At 52.7% G+C, this 19,265-nt stretch overlaps 1 protein-coding gene across 1 annotated transcript in view; it reads right to left on the bottom strand.

Moving 5' to 3' along the window:
* Window positions 1–13,959, bottom strand: part of TBX4 (T-box transcription factor 4) — a 38,289-nt gene extending 24,330 nt beyond the window's left edge. Inside the window, exons 1-3 of the mRNA XM_057407138.1 lie at window positions 13,689–13,959; window positions 12,202–12,360; window positions 11,298–11,392 (exon numbers count right to left, since the gene is read on the bottom strand). Coding sequence (XP_057263121.1) covers window positions 11,298–11,392; window positions 12,202–12,357 — 251 coding nt within the window. The 5' untranslated portion in view covers window positions 12,358–12,360; window positions 13,689–13,959. The remainder of the gene's footprint in view (window positions 1–11,297; window positions 11,393–12,201; window positions 12,361–13,688) is intronic.
* Window positions 13,960–19,265: the final 5,306 nt, after the last annotated feature.

Here is a 19,265-nt window from a genome sequence, read left to right as displayed (position 1 = left end):
CCACAACACCAACTCCCACCTATGTGGTAGTTGAACCTGTGTTCCTTTCCACAGACTGAAAACTAAGGGGAGACAAAGGGTTAAGCCCTGCAGTGGTGCAGCCAGCCACTGCTCTCCTGGCTTTCCCAAATTTCCCACATTCACAGCACACTCATTAATCCTTGTTGGAGCCAGGAGCACTGCAGAGCTCCCACTGCAAATGTGCCCATCCCATGGATTTAGCATGGACTTTAGCAGACACGTAGCAACCAACACCAAACAGGGAACGTCACATAAACCAGCATATCACTAAAGAATGCTCATATGTATCTGAAGAATCTCTGCAATATTAAAGGATATCTTTTTATAAAGCTAGAACAATGAAACCATTATGTCTGGTCTTGCGATCCAAAGGAGATGACCGTGATGAGTATGGGCACAGCCATGGGTTTCCTGAGCCCTCAAGACTGCATCAGGAGCCAGGATTTGCAGGAGCAGGCACTTTGCATCCTCAGAGTGACTGTTTTCTTGGCTCCATCTTCCCAGCCTCCTCCTCATCCAGTGAAAAACAAGTCGATTGAGCAAACCAGCTCACCACGGCCTTCACGCAACTGGACAGAAGTCCCCTTTCTGCCAGGACAAGGGCACAGAGGATGAGAATTGCTACATCCCACAGTCATTCTAATTACCCTCATTAAGAAAGGCCCAAATCCTGATGTTGTTTCTCGCCACTTTGCCCCTTCTTTACCCCCTGCTTGTTGCCCCCATGCCCGGCCGAGCTGGCCCAGGTCTGCAGCACCATTTTGTCCCTGCTTTGGGAGAAGGCAACAAAATGGGCCCTGTTCAAAACCATTTCAATTGACTCTTTTAACCACCCTGCATAAACTCCAGATGTTTACCATGCAATTAGCTGGGACTAAAAAGGGGTGGTTTACCAATGTCCGTCTTTGATTTTCATTCATAAACTCTGCACTCCTCTTAACCTTGTCCTCCTACAGGTGAGCACCTGGATAAATACAGTAGGACATTTCAATCTGTGAATACACAGCCCAATTCACACATTGAAAAAAACATTGCGCGAGGAATCCGATCTGAATGCCAAGATTTTTTTCCCTTTAATTATGCCTTAAAATTACACTTGAAAATGAAACAAAAAAAAAAAAAAGAGGAGAAAATTATTAAAACCCAGAAATGAGACGGACACAATTTGAGAGATCCTGCATCATTCCAGGTGAATGCCCTGCACTGGGGATTTTTATAACATCTCGCTTCTCAATGTCTTTTTTTCTCCATCATCTCATTTACTGTAGGACATCCAAGCTGCTAAAGTAGCCCGACTGATATACTGTAAATGTTAAGTGCTTTTTTAATGGCATTTAAAATTAAGCTTCAGCATATGGAGTTCATATAGCATGGACATGCCTGAGTTTATAATGTTCTTTAGTATAGCCCTCTAAAATAAATACAAAGAGCCAAAGTACTACTATAATATATACAGCTGAAATTCTTTAAGGATAACAAATGGGGACTCGCATCTGATTGAAGGTGTTGCTTAACTTGCGAACCGCTCGCTATCTCGCAGTGGTAGCATTGTACTCAGCGGTCGGCAGACCCAGCTACAACCAAGGTTGCCAACTCTCAGCATTCTTTTCCAGGAAAACATGGGGTAGACTTTAGTAATTTGGCTGTGCGCGGACATTTCATCATTATTATTAGCTGCTGCAGTTTGCTTTATGAAAAAAAAAGAGAAAAAGGCAACTAATGTGCTGTCCAGGGACTTGTCAGTTTGATTTTCTTAATGAAAACATATTTCTCAACCCCTTGGCAGAGACTCATTTAGAAAATATCTCTTTGCAATACCATACAAGCAGGGGTTGTGCATTTCTGATGGGAAGGCATGACAAGAAGAGCTGGGTCCAAGAAAATGCAGTCGTACAGCTTCAAGGTTTTCAAATGAAGGCAAGCGAGAGCACTTAATGCCGTGTCCTGGCCCTTATTAAATGTCCCATTTGAAAGAGGGGAGCAGAAAACCATGACGGAGGCGCTGGGCTGCACCAGCCCTGCCCGGGAGCAAGGCCGTGCCTACAGTAGGTCTATAGAGCTCCCCGTCAGCCCTGGGAAGGGGCCAAAAACCTGCCTGCTTCCCCCAAATTTACTACAGGTCAATGGCACTACTCACAGCCACGGCTCTATGTGCAGTAGTAGCTTTGCATAACGGGTGCCTCTGCCAAATCTCTGCAGGCAGGAGCTCTCAGGCGGATGGGCGTCTCCATAGAGAATGCCTCACTTTGGCCAGCTCTCCCTGACAATAGCTTGCTTCATCATCTAGTGCTCGGTGACCAGCGGTGGCAGAAGAATAACCAGCGCCGCCAGGAAGACTTGCCAGCACCTTGCCAAGCTCTGGGAAAGCTCAACCTGGCTTCGGTGGGAGGTCTGAAGCAAGAACCAGGCAGACCCACGTTTTACCCACGCTCTTCCCCACTGCCACACACAACTCCAGGCTGCGTGAGAGCTTCCCTGCATGGAAACCAGTTACAAGAACGGGGAATTCGGGGCTTCCCAGGGAAGGTGTCCAAGCAGCAGCACCTGATCCTCACTGACACCTCCTGAGCCAAGGGTGGCTGTGCAAACAGGGAACCCAGCGAGGTTAAGCGTTGGGCACATGTGCAGCACAGCATAAACCATTAGGTGGTGTTTAAGCCACCAGTGAACAGGAGATTAAGAGCAGCAGTCCCTGGCCTCATCCTCTTTTGTTCAGACTCAAAGCCTGGTCAGATAGTGTTCTGAACATGCAAACACGCTGTCATCCCTGCGGTAGGAGAGTCCAGGACTGAACCAGTTTCTTCCCCTTTCTGCTCTTTAAGCAAGGTGTGTGTCTAACCCTCCAGCACACATTAAGGGCAGTCAGCAGGGCCACTTGCTGAGCAGGAGCCACAGAGCCACCCCTGCCCACCCAGGCACCACCCACGAGCCCACAGAGTGCAACAGGCAGTGATGCACAGGGGATGCAGCGATGCACAGGGGATACAGCACAAACAGCCAAGCATCAGCCCCGACAGCCTTCCTGCAAACCAGAGTCAGCAAGGCTCCAGTTTTGGACATGTTCAAACCGCACTCCTCCTTCCTTCCAGCTCTAGCTAATGAGGAAGGCACCATCCATACTCCTCAGCACTCTCTTGACGGTCTCCTGCACCCTTCAAAACCCTCTTTTGGGTTATTGACAGGCACATTTCTACCTCCCTCCCTGCACTGGCAGGGGCACAGCGCTGTTGTGTGACGGCAGCAGATCTCAGTGTCCTTTGGAGTGAAAAACTTCAATCAGTTTTTATGTTCCCATGAGCAAGCTGCCCTCAAAGAAAGCGATCACAGGAGAAAAGCTCCTGTGCCTCCCTCCTGTGCGAGCAGGACAGCTGATACTGCATTAAAACACCATGGTCTGGCACCCCATTGCTGGGGGCTGAAGGGCAGGGGGATGCCCTGGAGAGGGCAGAGGAGCTGGCTCTGGGAACCAGGGGCAACTGAAGCGGGGCCGGCATTGCTGGGGCTCTGCGCTGCCACAGCCCCAGCTAAACCCTTCCCCACCGCTCTGTGCAGATGAAATGTAGCAAAACCAGTAAAAGCCAGGAAAATAAACAAGCAGCACAATTCTGCAGCCCTCCCAAGCTTCAAAGATGATGTGTGAGTGAATTATTTGTTCTGATAATGAAGCAGTCATTGCTTAGCTAAGTTTATGCTAGGCACATTTTATCTCTACATGATATTCACAAATTGTTTTAAAATGAACTGTTAGAATAAGCATCTCTTGTTTATTTATTTATCCTATTACTATCCAATCCCCTTAACCATGGAGCAGTTACTGACACAGAGCCAAAGCTTCTATTATGTTCAAACAAAGTTTAATTAATGTCTAATTGGTTGGTTGGATTTGGAAGTGAGTGATAAGAGGAAAGCTTTGCTTTTGTTTGGGCCAGTAGTTCCCAGCCTCTTGGGCTCTCCAGGCTTGGCCACTTCTGGGTATCTTACTTGTGTTTTAATCCTCAGGGACAGGCCTGGTTGGTCCTGGAGAGATGGGCAACTACAGGGCTCCCAGGTCCAATGAAGTCTTGGTTTTGGGGCAGGGAATAGTAAGCAGAGTAGCCAAGAGCATCAAAACCAGCAAAGAGCTCAAGACACTGATCTGAGCACCAACTGCCCTGTCCTGCATGCCAGGACCTGTGTGTCCCAGGGACACTGGCTCATGCCTTGGTACTGCTGAGTGACAAAAAGTGGCCTCTGCAACCCCCTCAGGTGTCAGCACCTGCCTGCTCACAAGGATCGGATCCGACCTTCCTCGCTTAGATGCAAACATCATTTCTGATGCCCCTACTGATGCATTGGCTGGGAAGGGGTTTCTCTGACCAGCAGGGAAGCCATGGAGAACTCAATGAGTACTTCCACAGAAAAAACTGCATGGAACCAGGACACCTGGGTCTGCTGGAGCAACCCAAGTCATGTCCTCACTAAAGGCTGTTGCTGTTCTCTGAAGCCCATGGAAATGTGCAGACTGGCGCTCACTGCATGTCCTTGTGGTGTGAATGGTGCTTCAGATACTACCAAGCCCTTTCCAGGGGGTAAAATGTCCCCCATCTCCTCAACAGATGAAGTCCTGTTTTCAGAAGGAGTTTCAATAAGACAAAGGGTTTTACGCTTTTACAGTGCTTGGTTTTGGGATGGTCAAGGAAAGCAATGACTGGATTTTCAGAAGTATGGTGCTGCATGGTGCTGGAAAGGTGATGCTTATTACACATCAGGTTGCGAAAGGATCAGAAAGACAAGAAACCGCTCAACATCTTGGCTAAGAAGCCGTATCATGGCTGAAAGACCAACTCCTCAGAAGCTGCTGGGCATGCTGAGATGCCTCCAGTGGTGGTTCCAAAGCACTGAGGTAGATGGCATGCCTGCATCCCTGATAATGACTAATGTGGCTCCAAAGTCTTCTTGAGAGTTGGCCATGGCTGCCTAGGGATGCCTCTCCTTTTCTTCATTGTTAGGAGGGAAAGGAATGGTGTGCAGAGGCTTCAAGAACCATGTTTCCATTCTGATGACCTTTGTTCTTTTTCCTAATTCCCCTTCTTTTGACAAGTGTTTCTTCCACTGACTTAACGCATCTTTAAAACTAATATTCTCCAGGGCAGATTCAAACAAATTTGGGGATGTCAGCTGTTTCTTTTAGCCTTTTAAACGGCATTTCCTTTTTGATAGATTCTTGCTTTCAAAAAATACTTTAAAAAGATCAAAGACTTTCTCAACAGGGTCCCATTTTCCCAGTGTATCCTAACCCTCAGTCCCTTATTTCTCTTATCACCCACGCCACTCCGCTATGACTCTCTGTATACAAAGTAAGAGCAGTTAACTTTGAAGTGCTGGATTAGCCCATGCCAGATCCTTGCCTCAGAATAACAAACAATACAGGTTCAACAGGAGTTCTCATCAGTAGTTCATTTTTCAGCCCCAAATTCACTGTCACTAACACAAGCAACATTGAACCCTCAGTCTATGGACAGATAGGAGAGATTTATCTGGTGGCAGGACCATGACCTAGTGATGAGAAGGTCAGACAGTTAAGGGATTTTTATATTTTGGAATGGTGAGGTTGTATTTTTTTCTTCTGGCTAGCACATCTGATTTTTAAATAAAACATTGTTTCTCACATACTTGAGAACGTGGTTGGCTGGGTGGCTGCTTTCATGGTCTAGAAACATTTCCTCTCTTTGCCCCACAGTAACTTGAAACATGGGCAGGCTTCTTGCCATGGGATGCTTCTCCAGTGCTTTCGTTTTGCTGCAACTGAAATTGAGCAGAAAAGGCTCCAGCGCGCCAGAGGATGGGAGAGGTGGGCTCCAGCAGCACCAGGAGCACAGCACAAAGGTACCTCAGAGAGGAGCTGTGCAAGAGCGCTGCCAACCACCCGGCACCGCAGCATTTCAGAGCAGGTTTGCTCCCTCTCCAGCCTGGTTCCCTCGGCAATGCAGCCCCTCCAGCTGTGTGGGCTCCACAGAGCTTTCAGAGGAGCCGCAGGCAGCCTTGGCATCAGTGCCAGGCCATGCACCGGCCCATCAGCACAGGGCAGGAGATGATCCACAGCCCCTGTGCCCGGGAGCCTTCGATGCAGGGGCAGAGCCTGAGCAATAGTGGGGCTCTTCGCTAGCTGGTTTGGGCTTGACTAAACCCTCCCCTGCAGCCCTGGCCAGCACTGCTGCAGCTCTGGTCTAAGCACAAGCGAGAAAGCTTTGGGAACACCCTTAACCATGAGCATTCCATGTCTTCAACGAACTAAAACCGAGATTTGCTGTTTGAAGAGAGAATTATATTAGAAACTAAAATCCCATCCCTGCACTACTCTGGGTGCATAAGCTCTGTCTTCCTTGCCAAAGCTGTCGACATCTTTAGCAGCACTGCCAATAGCCATTGGAGTTTGCTCCTGAGCCTTTCTCTAAAAGCAGGAGTTTGCCCGCATAGGGTAATTCTAGGACCCCAAATTTAGGATTAAGCAGATCAAACATTCCTTAAATATCTATTTTATTTCCAAGTTTTGAATTGATGGCTCACATTCCATTGCTGATCTCAGATATTAAGGTTTGCTTTTGGATCAAAAACCTTTTGCAGAAATTCTTGTAAATGCCTCAAAAGATTCTGGACAAATATTTCCCTTTAATTGTAATGAGAACTGGGCATCCATATGCCCTACAGAGCCATGGAAAATTTAACTTTTAAAGGATTATTCACAGAGGAAAGCTGCACCAGCTTAGCCAAAGCATTTATACTTCTTCAGACCTTGATGTCCTCAAAACTAGTTTTATTTTGGTTTACTAAAGTTGATTAGGAACAGATTTTTTAAAACTGAAATAAGCCACTTTTAAAATGAAACTTGAACATCTAAAGGGGGATTGCATCTTTTGCGCACATGCAGGCGGCTTTATTGGTGTGCCCCATCTCCCCCACCCCCCCCCCACACACACCCCTTCTCCCCGGGCAATATTTTCCTACACATGCTTCTCAAAACCTGCTACCACAAAGACTGAATCTATCTGTGTACCTATGCACATCCTACTCCAGCGAAAACTCAGTTCCAGCTTCCTGAGCCTCCCTTTCACATCTCTGGGATGGTTGTGCTACCATAGGGAAATGACACAACGTTTTCTCTTCAGAAACTGTTCACAAAACTCTGACCAAACATGCTGTGAGCTGGTATTTTTCACTCATTAGCCATCAGCTTCATCAATTGTTTGTCCCTGGTGATAGCTGAGCAGAAACTGCAATGCTGCGAAGGTTGGCACCTTGGAAAAAAAACTAGCAAACAGACAGAGCTAAATAAAAACGACCAGAAAGAAAGAAACCCTGGGGCAGGAATACTGTGCAATCTCAGATTCACTTCCCGAAGAAATAAGGGCTGGAAGACGAGATTTCGCAAGGGATTATGAGAGGCAAAGTGGGGTTTGCCACGAGGTTAAAAATAAAATGCAATTGTTCCGTTAAATAATAGCACACGAGAGCAAGAAGATGCAACTGGAAAGCAAGATTTATAACGAAGCCTCTCCTTTGCTTTGCGCTTTATCCACCCCTCATACAACTTCATCGCTCCGGAATTCCTAAAATCCAGCAGGAAAGGTGTGCGCCTTGCTAGGATAGGCTGCGGCTGCCAGCAGCCCGACGGGCACGGCCAGAGCCGTGCACCGCGCAGCAGGGCTGGAGAAGGATGGAATTCGGGTAAACATCTGCACCTCCACCCCCTAATGCAACCTGTTCCCTTTGCCGCCATGTGATGGATTTTAGTCATCTGGGTTAATCGGACAACTGAAAAAAATATAGGACAATTGGGAAAGTGCCCTTTTCTTCAATAAATGGGGGGCTTTGTGAACAATTATAACCTTATTTATTAGCACAGGCATGCGCAGCTCCCTCTGGACGCTGGGCTTATCCACCCGTCCCGGGAAGGAGAACGGGACAGGGAGAACGGGGAGCGGGACCGGCCGCTGCCGCCGCGCCGGGGCTCTGAGGTGAGAGGCGGCTCGGAGGAGCGAGGTTTCACCGGCGAACGGCGGCAGCGGCCGAGCCACGGCTCCTGCCGAAAGCGGGGCTCTGCCCACTGCCACCGGGAGCAACCACGGGGCCGCGTTTCTTCCCCTTGCCCTCGGCTTCAGGCAGCCCGCAGGCACCCCCAGCCCCGGGCGGCGGCGGAGACGGGGCGATTCCTGCACTTGGGCGTAATTCAGCCTTCAAACACCATCAACGGAAAATCCTCTGGAGGCGAAATTCGTCATTAGAGCAAACCTCAAATCGGAGGAACGAGACAAAGGCTCTGATTTATGGAGCCCGGCGTCCCATCCGCCAGGCAGGGTTCTACCTCCGAGCGCTTTTATGCGAACTCCGCTAACATAAACTTTTTATCTTTCGATGATCCTTTTAATATAAAATAATCTCTTTTTTTTCTCCCCCTCCCACAATGAACCAGTCGGACATTAAGAAGATAGCGAGTGCATTTTAAAGATGTTTCCACTTTATAAATCAAGCTTTCTTGGCAACAACATGATTTCTCTTTCAATGCTGAGCTTGCTGTGCTCTCCTAATATCTCCTACAGATCAGTCCTAAGAGGGAGTAATAATCCCCCAAAGTAATTCTCAGCATTAAATTCTCGATAATTTATAGTTGGCTCGTTCTGTGGAGCTCTCCAAAGAATGAAATAAATGACACCCTCTCTCCCCCCTACTAAGTTATCAATATTTGCCTTGTTTATACAAAAAGGCTATTTTACACCATTGCCATGGAATTAACGCTTCCGCTGAGCTTTACATTTCCTCTCCATTGAGTGAGCTTGTCATTAAAGTAACTTTTTGTTGTTGTTGTTTGGAATTGAAAAATCAGACTTCAGTTTCTTTTCGTTTGTGCCCCTTGAGGTCAGGCAGACCGACTTTTAGGTGCTTTCAACTAACTGTATTCAGGGGCATCTCTGTCCCCGCTGGGAAGGGGCTTAGAGTCCTAATTAATGCCTGCAATTAGCTCTTTTCCCTTTTCTCCACCCCTTGCTAAATGCAAGTGCACACAAACCTCCATTAACCATCACTTATTTAATTGGGTCAAGAGGAGGTTTATTATTGCTACCCTTTACTTAAACAGCTCGGGTAAAGTAAAATCTGCATGAAGCACTAATTTGCATCCCTTCATTTGCGTTCCGATAAGTGACATATTCCTGCTTTGGGGCTGCAGCACGGACTCGAGTGGCTCAGGCTGGCACTCTGTGGGAACGAGGAGAATTTAAGCGATGACGGGGTTGAAGTTGTTCGAGCTTTCTGCCAGCCTCACTCTAACCGCTTTGTGCATTTAGTTGGGTTTTTATGGTTTGCTTTCGGTGTTGCCGGGGCCCGGTACCGGCTTTGTTCCATCTCGCTCCATTTTAACACCGATTAAAACGTTACCCTGTATTTTGCCACCATTTGCAGCTGGACATAGAGGAAAGAAATGGAGTGGCCATTTCATTTCAGGTATTCTTAGCATTTCAGCTATTTTTATTTCCTTTTGGGGGGTTTTGTATGATTTTTTGTTTGTTTCTTTGCTTGTTTTTGTTTCTAATTAAAAGCTATGTTTAGAAACCGCCGTTGGTTGGATGGTGCTGCACCGATTTTCACAACTACAGAATTTGGCTTGGACGACTGAAAAAAAAACCGAAGTTTTTTACATCTTCACTTCAATCTCCTCGGTCCCAACCACATGCTCACGAAAGGTGACTACGTGTGCGCTGCCAGCTCCACCGGACAAAGAATGTGGGACTGAGCCCTATACATATGGATTTGTTTAAACAATCTACGTTAAGACTTACAAAGAGATAACATGCACATTTGGGATGCTTAGGGTCTAGAATTTGGTAAAGATATTACACATCCCGCACAGACACACTCAGATACTATAAATTAAGGGTGAAATATTTGAGGTCTTGATCCCCTAGTCTTAGCTGCCTTAGGTAGCAGACCTATCAAAACGAATCCGGCTCTTCACATCAGTAAATGCTACAGAACAAGCCCTAAGGTTTTATACACCAAAATGTAGTGTGATAAGGACAGTTACCTGCACAATTACTTCATAAACAGGCCAAACAGCAAACAAATTGAAGATCCCCGGGACATACACCCCCTCTCCAGGGGGACTAATGAGAATATCTTGGTTATTAGAGTAAAGCTGCCCTACTCTGGGCAGCTGCTGCGCAGAGCTGGGGACAGGGGAAAAGATAGAGAAACCGCTCATCAACCCCCAAAGCGGGGGACTGGGATCTGAATCTCGCAGTGAGAGCAGCAAACAGGGGAGAAAAGACACATACACACACCCAGCCCCGCTTCGAGCTGCCCTGCTCGAACAATCAGGGACCACAGTGAAAAAAAGACTTCTTATTTCTGCTTTCTCCCCATTATTTGAGTGTGCTCCTCCACAGCTCTCTAGCACTGCATAAAATCAGCGCTGGCAGAGCCACAGAGCTGTGTTAGAATTAAATGGATTTTAATACCTAAGGCTGGCAACTTTTCTTTTCAGCAGCCGCAGAAGTCAAGGACAGCTGCTCCGGTGCCCGCAGTGGGAGCTGCGTTGGTTTTGTCGGGATTCCCGGGCTGGCGATGGGCTGAGGTTTAATTCCGATGTTTATCTTTCTGACATTAATTCTCCCATCGCCCACCAGAGCAGCCCGGGTGGGAAGGGATCCCTGGGCGGGCACAGAGATGGGTTCTCCGGGGAAGAGAAGCCCTCGCAAGCCGCTCTCTCCTTCCCACACGGGCCTCGGTGTGCCCGCTGAGGGGGCTCCGATTTGGTGAAACCATCGTTAGTTTCCAAGGGAAGGCAGATTTTCTTTTCCACAGCTACCAGGATAAAAGTTTTACCTGCCTCTCTTTCAGTTTTGAGATTAAAACCAGAGCCTAAGCCTTCATATTGCTAAACCTTTGGTGCAAACTATCCCAGCACAGGTCTTAGTGCACTGTGCAGAGAAAGGGAGTGGGGTCTGAACAGAGCCACAACCATGCCAACATCTTAAAAAATATATGTGTAATACAGGAAGAATTATCAAAGAAAATCGGACTAAACGTAGCAAAGGACTCCACAGCCCATAACCTCATTGCCATGCTCAAACATACGAACAGCTTACACTGAAAAAAACCCGATCATATCACAATCTACAATCACATGAATAACGTTTCTTTTTAATGCCACTGATTGCAGCTCTGCAGAACCCAGTCTTGGCAAACAGGAACATTTCGTACAGATCAGAAGCAATACACATCCGTGAGGAATTTTCACTAACCTGCCTGCTTTGGTTATGATCATTTCAGTGCCAGCTTCATGGAATTTCTTCCATAGCTCCTTCTCATGGAGATAGACTTTGATATTTTCTATGGTCTGGAAAAAGAAAGATCATGAGAACAGTAAGAAATTACTTAAAAAACCCAGGAGAGGGGCTGAAAGGGGCAGGGGCTCCGTGGCGGTGCACCCAGGACGAGGGCCACAGGCAGGCACCGGGCGAATCTGCACGATCCTCGGGCCTGCCTGTGCGGGAGGAGGATGGAGTCCCAAAAATTCCACTGCCCTCTGCCAAAAATAAGAGAAACAAACTGAGGCCGGGTTTAATCGACTTTCACACCAGGGCTGGACACAGCGGCCAAAAGGTTTTTTTTTCCCTTTCTTTTCTCTTTTCCGTGGGGGTTTCCGTGCCCCAACGGGGCAGACGGGTCCCGCTATCGCCCTGTGACTCCCAGAAACCGGCGCCAGGATCATCCCTGTGGACACGGGATCCGCTGAACGATACGCACGTCCGGGGCCGCGGTTTCTACGCGGAGCCCTTCCTTTTCCGCGGATGCTGGGGGCACGGTGGAGGCCCACGCCGGGCTCGGGGGCGAGGGCAGGGAAGCCGCGATGTGCTCAGAGGCCTCGGGCCTTTTATTTAGCGGGGAAAAAATATACGATGAAACCCACGGCCTGGCCGGGCACTGCTCGGGAGGAGCTGCCGCGGCCCCGCCACAGGAAGGGCCCCGTGGCCACGGCTCTGAGGCGCTGCTTTGCAGGGCGAAAAAATGGTTAAAAAAGAAAATTAAAGAAGAATAAAAAAACCTGAATTCCCTCGCATCCCCCCATCTCCTCGCGGGAGGCCGGGCTGGCAGAGAGAGCGAGGGGCAAAGCCGTCGGGCAGGACGCGGCCGGGCAGTGCGTACCTGCTCGGGATCGGGGAGCTGTGGGCTGCTGAGCGGCGTGCTGCTCCCCCCGGCTACGCCGAGGACGGGGGAACCGGCGGAGGAGTCCGCATGGCCGGGCGCGGGGGCTGTTGGAAACCCTTCCTCGGTTTCAGACAGGCTTTTCTCCTGGAGCATTTCCTTGGGGGGAAGAGAGGCGCACCGTTAGCTCGCAGCACCGGGGGCCACGTCCAGCCCCTGCTCACCCTCCCGCCCGGCCCTGGGTACTGCCACCTGCGGGGTCAGGCCCTCCCTGCCCGGGCCGCGATCCCTCCTCAGGCGGCGACACTCGGCCTCACTGGGACGTGACATTTCCCGGGGGAAGCCGCAGAGCCCGGGAGAGCGGGGCCGGGCCCGCCTGTCCCGGGGGGAGCCGCCCCCGCGTGGCTGCGCTCCCGCTTGAGGCCCGGTCAGCTCATCTCAGATGTGGCCGCAGCCCCCCCAGCCTTTAACCTCTCCTCCCCGCTTTTTGCCACCGTTCGGAGCCGCTACCCTTCAGGGAGGGTAGCCCAACCCGGCCGGTCTCTCTGTCCCTTCCCGTCGGGGCTCCCGGAGGCTCCACACCAGCTCTCGGTGCCGCGGTGAAGAGCTGCGGCGGAGTGGAGCGGCGTAAACAGGCAGAGTGCTGGTCTTCGAGATAAAAGGGCCCCTCTTAAACTTGGACGGAGACTGGGAAAAGCCAATAAAGATAAGGGCTGACAGCTCCACCGGGGCTGCCGCGCATCAACCCCGACTTTTACAGCGCGGAGGGACGCGGACGCCCGCCCTGCTCCCCGCTCGACAGACAGGCGGACAGATAAAGGGACGGGCAGCGATCCCGAGCATGCTGCGGGTCCCAGCCCCGGGAACGGAAACCGAAGGTCCCCAAGGGGAAATACTAACAGCACCCGGACCCGTGGCCCCGACAGCACTGCTCTGCTCCTGTTCCCTGCCCGGTGCCGCTGAGGTCCAGCCGCCAGTCCGGGCCGGTGGAGGGAAAGAGCGAGGCTGGGATCCGCAGTTCCAGTGGCAGCAGAGCTTCAAGGACAGCTCCAGCCACAGAGACGGACACCGGCCCGGTTCTGCGCGGGCGCGCACGCACACGCCCCCCTGCACCGCTGCACATCCCGGGGCAGCCAGGGCCCCGCAGCCCCCGGCGGCAGCAGATCTCCCGGTGCCCCGAGCTCACCGGTTCCCTACCCCTCTTGGAGGGAAGGGATGGGGCAACCCCAGCCAAGGCGAGGCACGGATGCTGCCGGCGGCCGACCTGCACGGCGGGGCCGGGTGCCCCGGGGACCACAGGTGGGAGTCCCCGAGGGCCGCGGAAGGGAACTCCGGTGCTCCCGGGGACGGAAGGGGTGGCGGGCCGGGGAGCAGCGGGGCAGGGTTGCGGCGATCGCCCCGGCACAGGCCGCAGGGAGCCCCGTACCCACGAACCGCACTCCCTCCCTCCCTCCCTCCCTTCCTTCCCTCCGCACCCCAGAACTCACACTGCCGGCCGGGGGGCAGGAGGCGCAGCGGGGGGCTCCGGGCTTCGCCTTGGGGCGGCTGAGGCATGAAGGGCATCCGCGGGGCAGCGCGGCGGCTGCGCGGGGCGCTCAGGCCGGGCGCGGCTCCGCGGCCCCCGATGGCAGCGGCTTGCGGGGCATCCCCTGCTGCGCGGATTCACTTTCCCTTGATCTTGGCGGAAAATGTTCCATAAAGATCCAGTTTGGGGCCTTTCGACTCCCTCCCTCTTTGTCTCCCCCCTCCCTTTTCCCTTCCCCTCCTGTTGCTGACGTTGCCGCTGTCAATCACGTCCCCACAGACCGGCTCTGGCCCGCTCCGCCCGGCCCGACCCGCTCGCCCCAGCCCCGCTCCCGTCCGACGGCCCGCTCCCGGGGACACCGGCCGAGGGCACCGACCGCTCCGTCCCTGCGCACCGGGCCCAGCCGCGGCCTTCCCAGGCCTGCCCGGCGTTGCGCCGGGCCCGGCAGCGATCGGAGCCTCTTGCTGCTCGGAGGGAAGCTCGGTGGGGGAGGACACCCCCAGCCCCACCGCCCCCTCCCAGCACTGATGGTCCCGGCGCTCCCCACTGCTCGCCGGGCTCGGGGCCGGGCCCGGGGCTGCAGCAGGGCAGAAGGGGCCGCGGTAGGCGCAGGCCGCGCTGGAAGCGCCCTTGACTCGGTGGACCGGGCGGCTGGACCCTGCAGCAGGAGCGGGGGCCTCCCGGAAGGGAAAATGGGGAAGAGCTGGGTGCGGACGGGGGCAACGCTTCGGGAGGGGTCCGCAGTCTCCGGCGGCTTCCCCAGCCCCGCTGCACCGGCAACCGAACTGCCCGTGTCCCGCCGGCCTAGGGCCGACCTTCGAGTGCGGGTCTTCCCGAGAGCCCGGGTAAAGAGCCAGCGCTCCTTGTCCTCCCGCAGCCACAACAGACTGACCCAGGAGCTGTGCGGGCTCGGAGGCCGCAGGCACTGCCGCGGCGAGGCCGGGCTGCCGGGGCGGCCCGAGGTGAGCTCGACGGGCACAGAGGAGCTCCCGGGTCCGCACAGCCCGGACAGGAGCCCCTGCACTCTTCGGCCACGGACACCTCCTTCTCGGGGCTCCCACCCTCAAGCTAAACCCCCAGATCGGGAGGAGACCCCCCCCAGGAGAATTTCTTAGTTCTGTCGCGACTGACCCGGGCCACATCAGCTCTGTTGTCACCATTACCAAGACATACACACACCTCCACCCCTCCACAGTGCTGCTGTCGGGGCTGCCCGCCCTGTGCCGAGTTCTCCCTCTCATCCACCGGCGACCAAACCATGCCCAGCCACCATTGCTTCCTCCTATAGTTATCTATGCCTATCGCGACAGCCCCACTGCTACACACGGCCGTATATCGCCGCAGCCTCGCCTGGCTTAGCTCTGCGTTGTGCCCCTTCACGTCCCCTCGACCGGGCTGCACCTCACTCCGCGCCCGCGGAAGGGCGGCAGGCAGGAGCCGCTTACCCGAGCCGGCCGGGGGCCGAGGTGCTGCTTGCTCCCGGCAGCGCCGGGCTCACCGGGACACCGCCATGGGGCTTCACGGGGCAGGATTTTTAATCAGGTTTTTCTTGAAAGTGAATTTAAACCCAAACTCACTCCCACCGTCACGTGGTGCCGAAATTGGGAACAGGAGCAGAATAAAAAGTAAACTGGGGTCAACCCTTAATGAACCTTTTCCCTACTCCTAAAAAACAGAAAGAAAGAAACCAAAGGCCCGGGCAGGCGGGGGGACGCGAGCGAGGGAGCAGCAATTCCAGCAGGAACCGGCGGGCCGGGGCCCTTTGCAGGTGAGACCGCGCCGGCATCAGGCCCCGACGTGCGCCTGGGGCACCGGGGCGAGGAGGAACCCGCGTCCTTACGGATGGAGAAGAGGCTAAAGCGGGCCTAGGGGCGAGGAAGGGAAGCAGGAAAGCCCGGCTTGAGTCTCCCAGAGCACCACTCCCTGCCACTGACCCGCTGCGCTTGGCCCTCTGGGCGGCCGAGGTGGTTTCCGCGGGTAGCAGCTATCTCTAAGCCACGAGCCGGCCCCGTACCGCACCCCCACCGCCGCGGGGGGAGAGAACCCGCATCGAGCCGCGGAGGATGCGCGCACCCGGGCACCGCAGTTGCCCCCCTTAGACCTCTCGGTCCCGCCCTGGTTCCCACCTGCGGGCTGGGCTCTCCCGCACCCGCTGCGGCTGCCGAGGGCCGGGCTCCACGGCAAGGTGAACTTTTGTGTTTACTCTGCGGCTGGTGCCGGTCGCTCGGCTTTGTTTGGGTGAGTCTCCCTCCACCTTTTCCTTACGCAGCCCTTGGCAGCGGGAGTCACGGACGCTGCCCGCGCTTCCCTACGTTAAATGCATTTTCTCCCCTCTTAAATAATAATAATAATAATAATAATAATAATAATAATAATAATAATAATAATAATAATAATAATAATAATAATGGAAAGAAAAGGTGGAGGAAGCCATCCCAGGTGGGGAGGATTTAATTAAAGCAAAGCCAAAGCCTTCCCTCCTCCCAGCAGCCCCGACCCCCTTCCCATCTCTGCGGACGGGGCTGCCGGAGCTGCGGTGTCCAGCACTTTCCGACGCTGTCCGCGTTCGGCTCTGCCGTGCCGTAACCCTGGGCAGCACCTGCCCGCAGCGGGCTCTGGCCCGCGGGATCCCCCGGGGCCCCTTAGCCGCAGCCGATTTCATCATCCCCGGCTTGGGACGGAGCGAAACGGCTCTGCCGGACGGAGCTCCCCTGCCGCGGCAGCTCTGAGCTTTTCCCGGTGGCTTCGGCAACGCACGGCGAGGCTCGAAACCAGCCCGACTGTCATCACCCGGCAGATAAACGGCCGGATCCCCGACGGCAGGGTGGCTCCTATTCACGGCTCATCATCACCGAGTCAAAGGAGCAGGCAGGGGGAGGATAAGCCCTGCTTTCAGGGACCAGCGCTCCAAACCACTCATCACTGTCACCGAGCTCGCTCATGCCTTGGCCCTAAACACCGGCGATTAATAAAAGTTTACTGTCGTTTTTCTCCAATATTTACACTGAGTCTGCGGGCCGGGAAACACCGAGCGGGCTCAGACCTGCGGGGATGCTCCACTGCTTCTCCAGCCTTTGGGGCCAGCGCTGCTCCCTTTCGCTTGTCCACTTCCCCAAGGAAAGCCTGCCGACCACGACGGAGACGAGGGCAGAAGCGAGCCCCGAACCCACACCCGACGGTACCGGGCTGCCCGACGGCGGCCGCTGCTCGGAGCACCCGTGCGACGCAGAGGGCGGAGGGGAAACCGTTCGGGGTCCGACCCCGGCCCCCGCGAAGTCAAGACCGAGTCTCGGCCGTGTGGGTTGGCATAGATTTATTGGCTTGAGCGGAAACTCACCGGTTTACACTGCTGAGGAGAGTTTGAATGGATGAAAACTGAGAGAAAGTTGCCGAATTTGGCCAGCAGTAAGGCTGGAAGAATGGAGTGCTAATACTGAATTATGCATGTGCTCGGGAGGAATTACATAGCATCAGACTTGGGCTTCTAAACAGGGACAGTGCCAAATTTCTAATAACTGTGTAGTATGCTTATTTATACCATACAAGGACTTACAAACCTCATTGTGCATAGCAGCTGGGTCATATTTCTTTACCCTTCTATTCCTCAGGCTCTTTTGCCAAAAGACTGGTACCAAACACTTCTAGGCTGAAAGAAAAACACAGAATTAAATCGCAAAGAAACGATGACAGGAAGCATGGGTAAGATACGGGCTGACACGCAGCCCTTTCATCTCAAGCATCTGCCTAAATAGATGCACTAAGGGAGTATTGAAAATATGCACGGTTTCAATTGCAAGTGATTCTCTGCTTCTAAATCGTTCTGTCGAATTACCCACATGCATTTGCCCGACCTGGGCAAGTTTGCAAGCTCTGGGGCTTTGTCTTAGATCATTAAGGAAATATTTTAACGAATGCTTTTAAAGGTTGTAAACGAATGTGGTACTCAGCCTTGCACCAAGCTCCACCGAAACCGGATAAATCGAACGAACAACCATGTTCCGATTGGATTTTAAATATCTGGGGGATATGTTATCATTTTGTGCCAGTGTACTTACCCCTGGTTATTTCAAGCAAAGCTGTGTGTAGGACGCAAGCAGGCGATGTTCGCTGTGGAACCAGTAATAATTATACTATCAACGAATATTTACGTATCCAAACATTTTTAAAAAGCAATATTTTACAGATAAAAGCAAACAGTTGTGAAATTGATTTAATCTTTAAAACGAACGTTAATTTTAATTTTTTAGCATGCTGACAGTATTTTTTTGAAGTAGCATCCAGAAAAACACCGTGTCATTTCCACTGCACATTTTGTACAGAAGAGACTTGACTGTGAGCTTGGCAACTCTTTGTAAGAATGAATAGTCCAGCGATCACTGCCCTGGTGAACGTCAGACTGAGATAGTCCCCAGTGGTCTTTCCTAGCCAAAGGTCTGATTTAACTTCAACATATATTAAAAAAAAATAAAAGGAAAAAAAGAAAAGAAATTGCTCCATCTGCTTTGCAATTACTTCTTTGTTTTTTTAACGGAAAGATCCCTGAAGCTACAGCGTGCTGGAGCATGGGAGCAGGCAAACGGGGCCACGCCAAGATGGAAATAATGGTTTAAAGAATAAAAGCAGAGTAACACCCAGTGCTCAGCACGTTGTGTGTTTTATACAGCCGGGCTGCAAGCGCCACAGCAGCCACAGCTCTGCTCTGCTTCCTGCATCAAGCCAAAATGGTGCTGCCAGGATAGGGTCCGAGCAGGCCCTACCATTGTTGCTCCACGTGCGGCAGCCACCACCACCTTTTTACAGCAGGTCAGCACCTCTGGTCGCACAAGCCTCCAGTCAGACGTACCGTGGTCACCAGCACCACCGAGTAACCTTGGCCAAGGCCTGGAGGACAAGCTAGGAGAGAAGGGACTCGGTGTGGATCAGGGTGGCAGCCTGGTGTGTGTGCAGAGAGGGGACAGCAGCCCCAGGGCAGCTCAGCATCCTGTGGGGACCTTAGTGGAGCAGGAGGAGGTCTCAAAGAACCTCCTGGGTAAGCTGCTCCTGAGCACACCCGCTACGAGCAAAAATGAGACACACATAAATCCACCAAGTGACAACACTGCAAGTCACTTCTCAGCAGGCAGGAAGAAAAGAGGAGAAGCTTGTCTCAGAAGCCTTGCATCAGAGCAAGAAACTGCCTTAAGGTATTACAAAACTACACCAGAACCCTGATCAACGCATTGTGATTCTGCACAGAGTACTTGGCACCATCTACACACCACTGTGCAGGGGATGAGGGGTTCGGGTTGAGTCCTGCCCAAAGTGATTGTTTAATTTGTGCTGGGGTTGTTGCTATGGGAAATCCCTGACTCCCAGGGGGAACAGAGCAAAATGCTGGTCTGGGTGGGAGATTTCCAGCAGGAAGGATGAAGGCAGCCAGCTGCCAGCACTGTGTCTGTCCTGAAGCTGGATGCAGACCCTGTCCGAGTCCCCACTGTGCGACAACACACTGCCCTGTCACAGCAGCCAGGGCCAGCTGGGTCAAAGAACCACATTTAAC

Source organism: Pezoporus wallicus, unplaced genomic scaffold (assembly GCF_028554395.1).
Source record: "Pezoporus wallicus isolate ANWC-B61680 ecotype Strahan unplaced genomic scaffold, APGP_CSIRO_Pwel_v1 contig_10389, whole genome shotgun sequence".
Lineage (NCBI taxonomy): Eukaryota > Metazoa > Chordata > Aves > Psittaciformes > Psittacidae > Pezoporus > Pezoporus wallicus.
The sequence above is the reverse complement of the archived record's forward strand: the minus strand, read 5'-3'. Positions and strand labels throughout refer to the sequence as shown.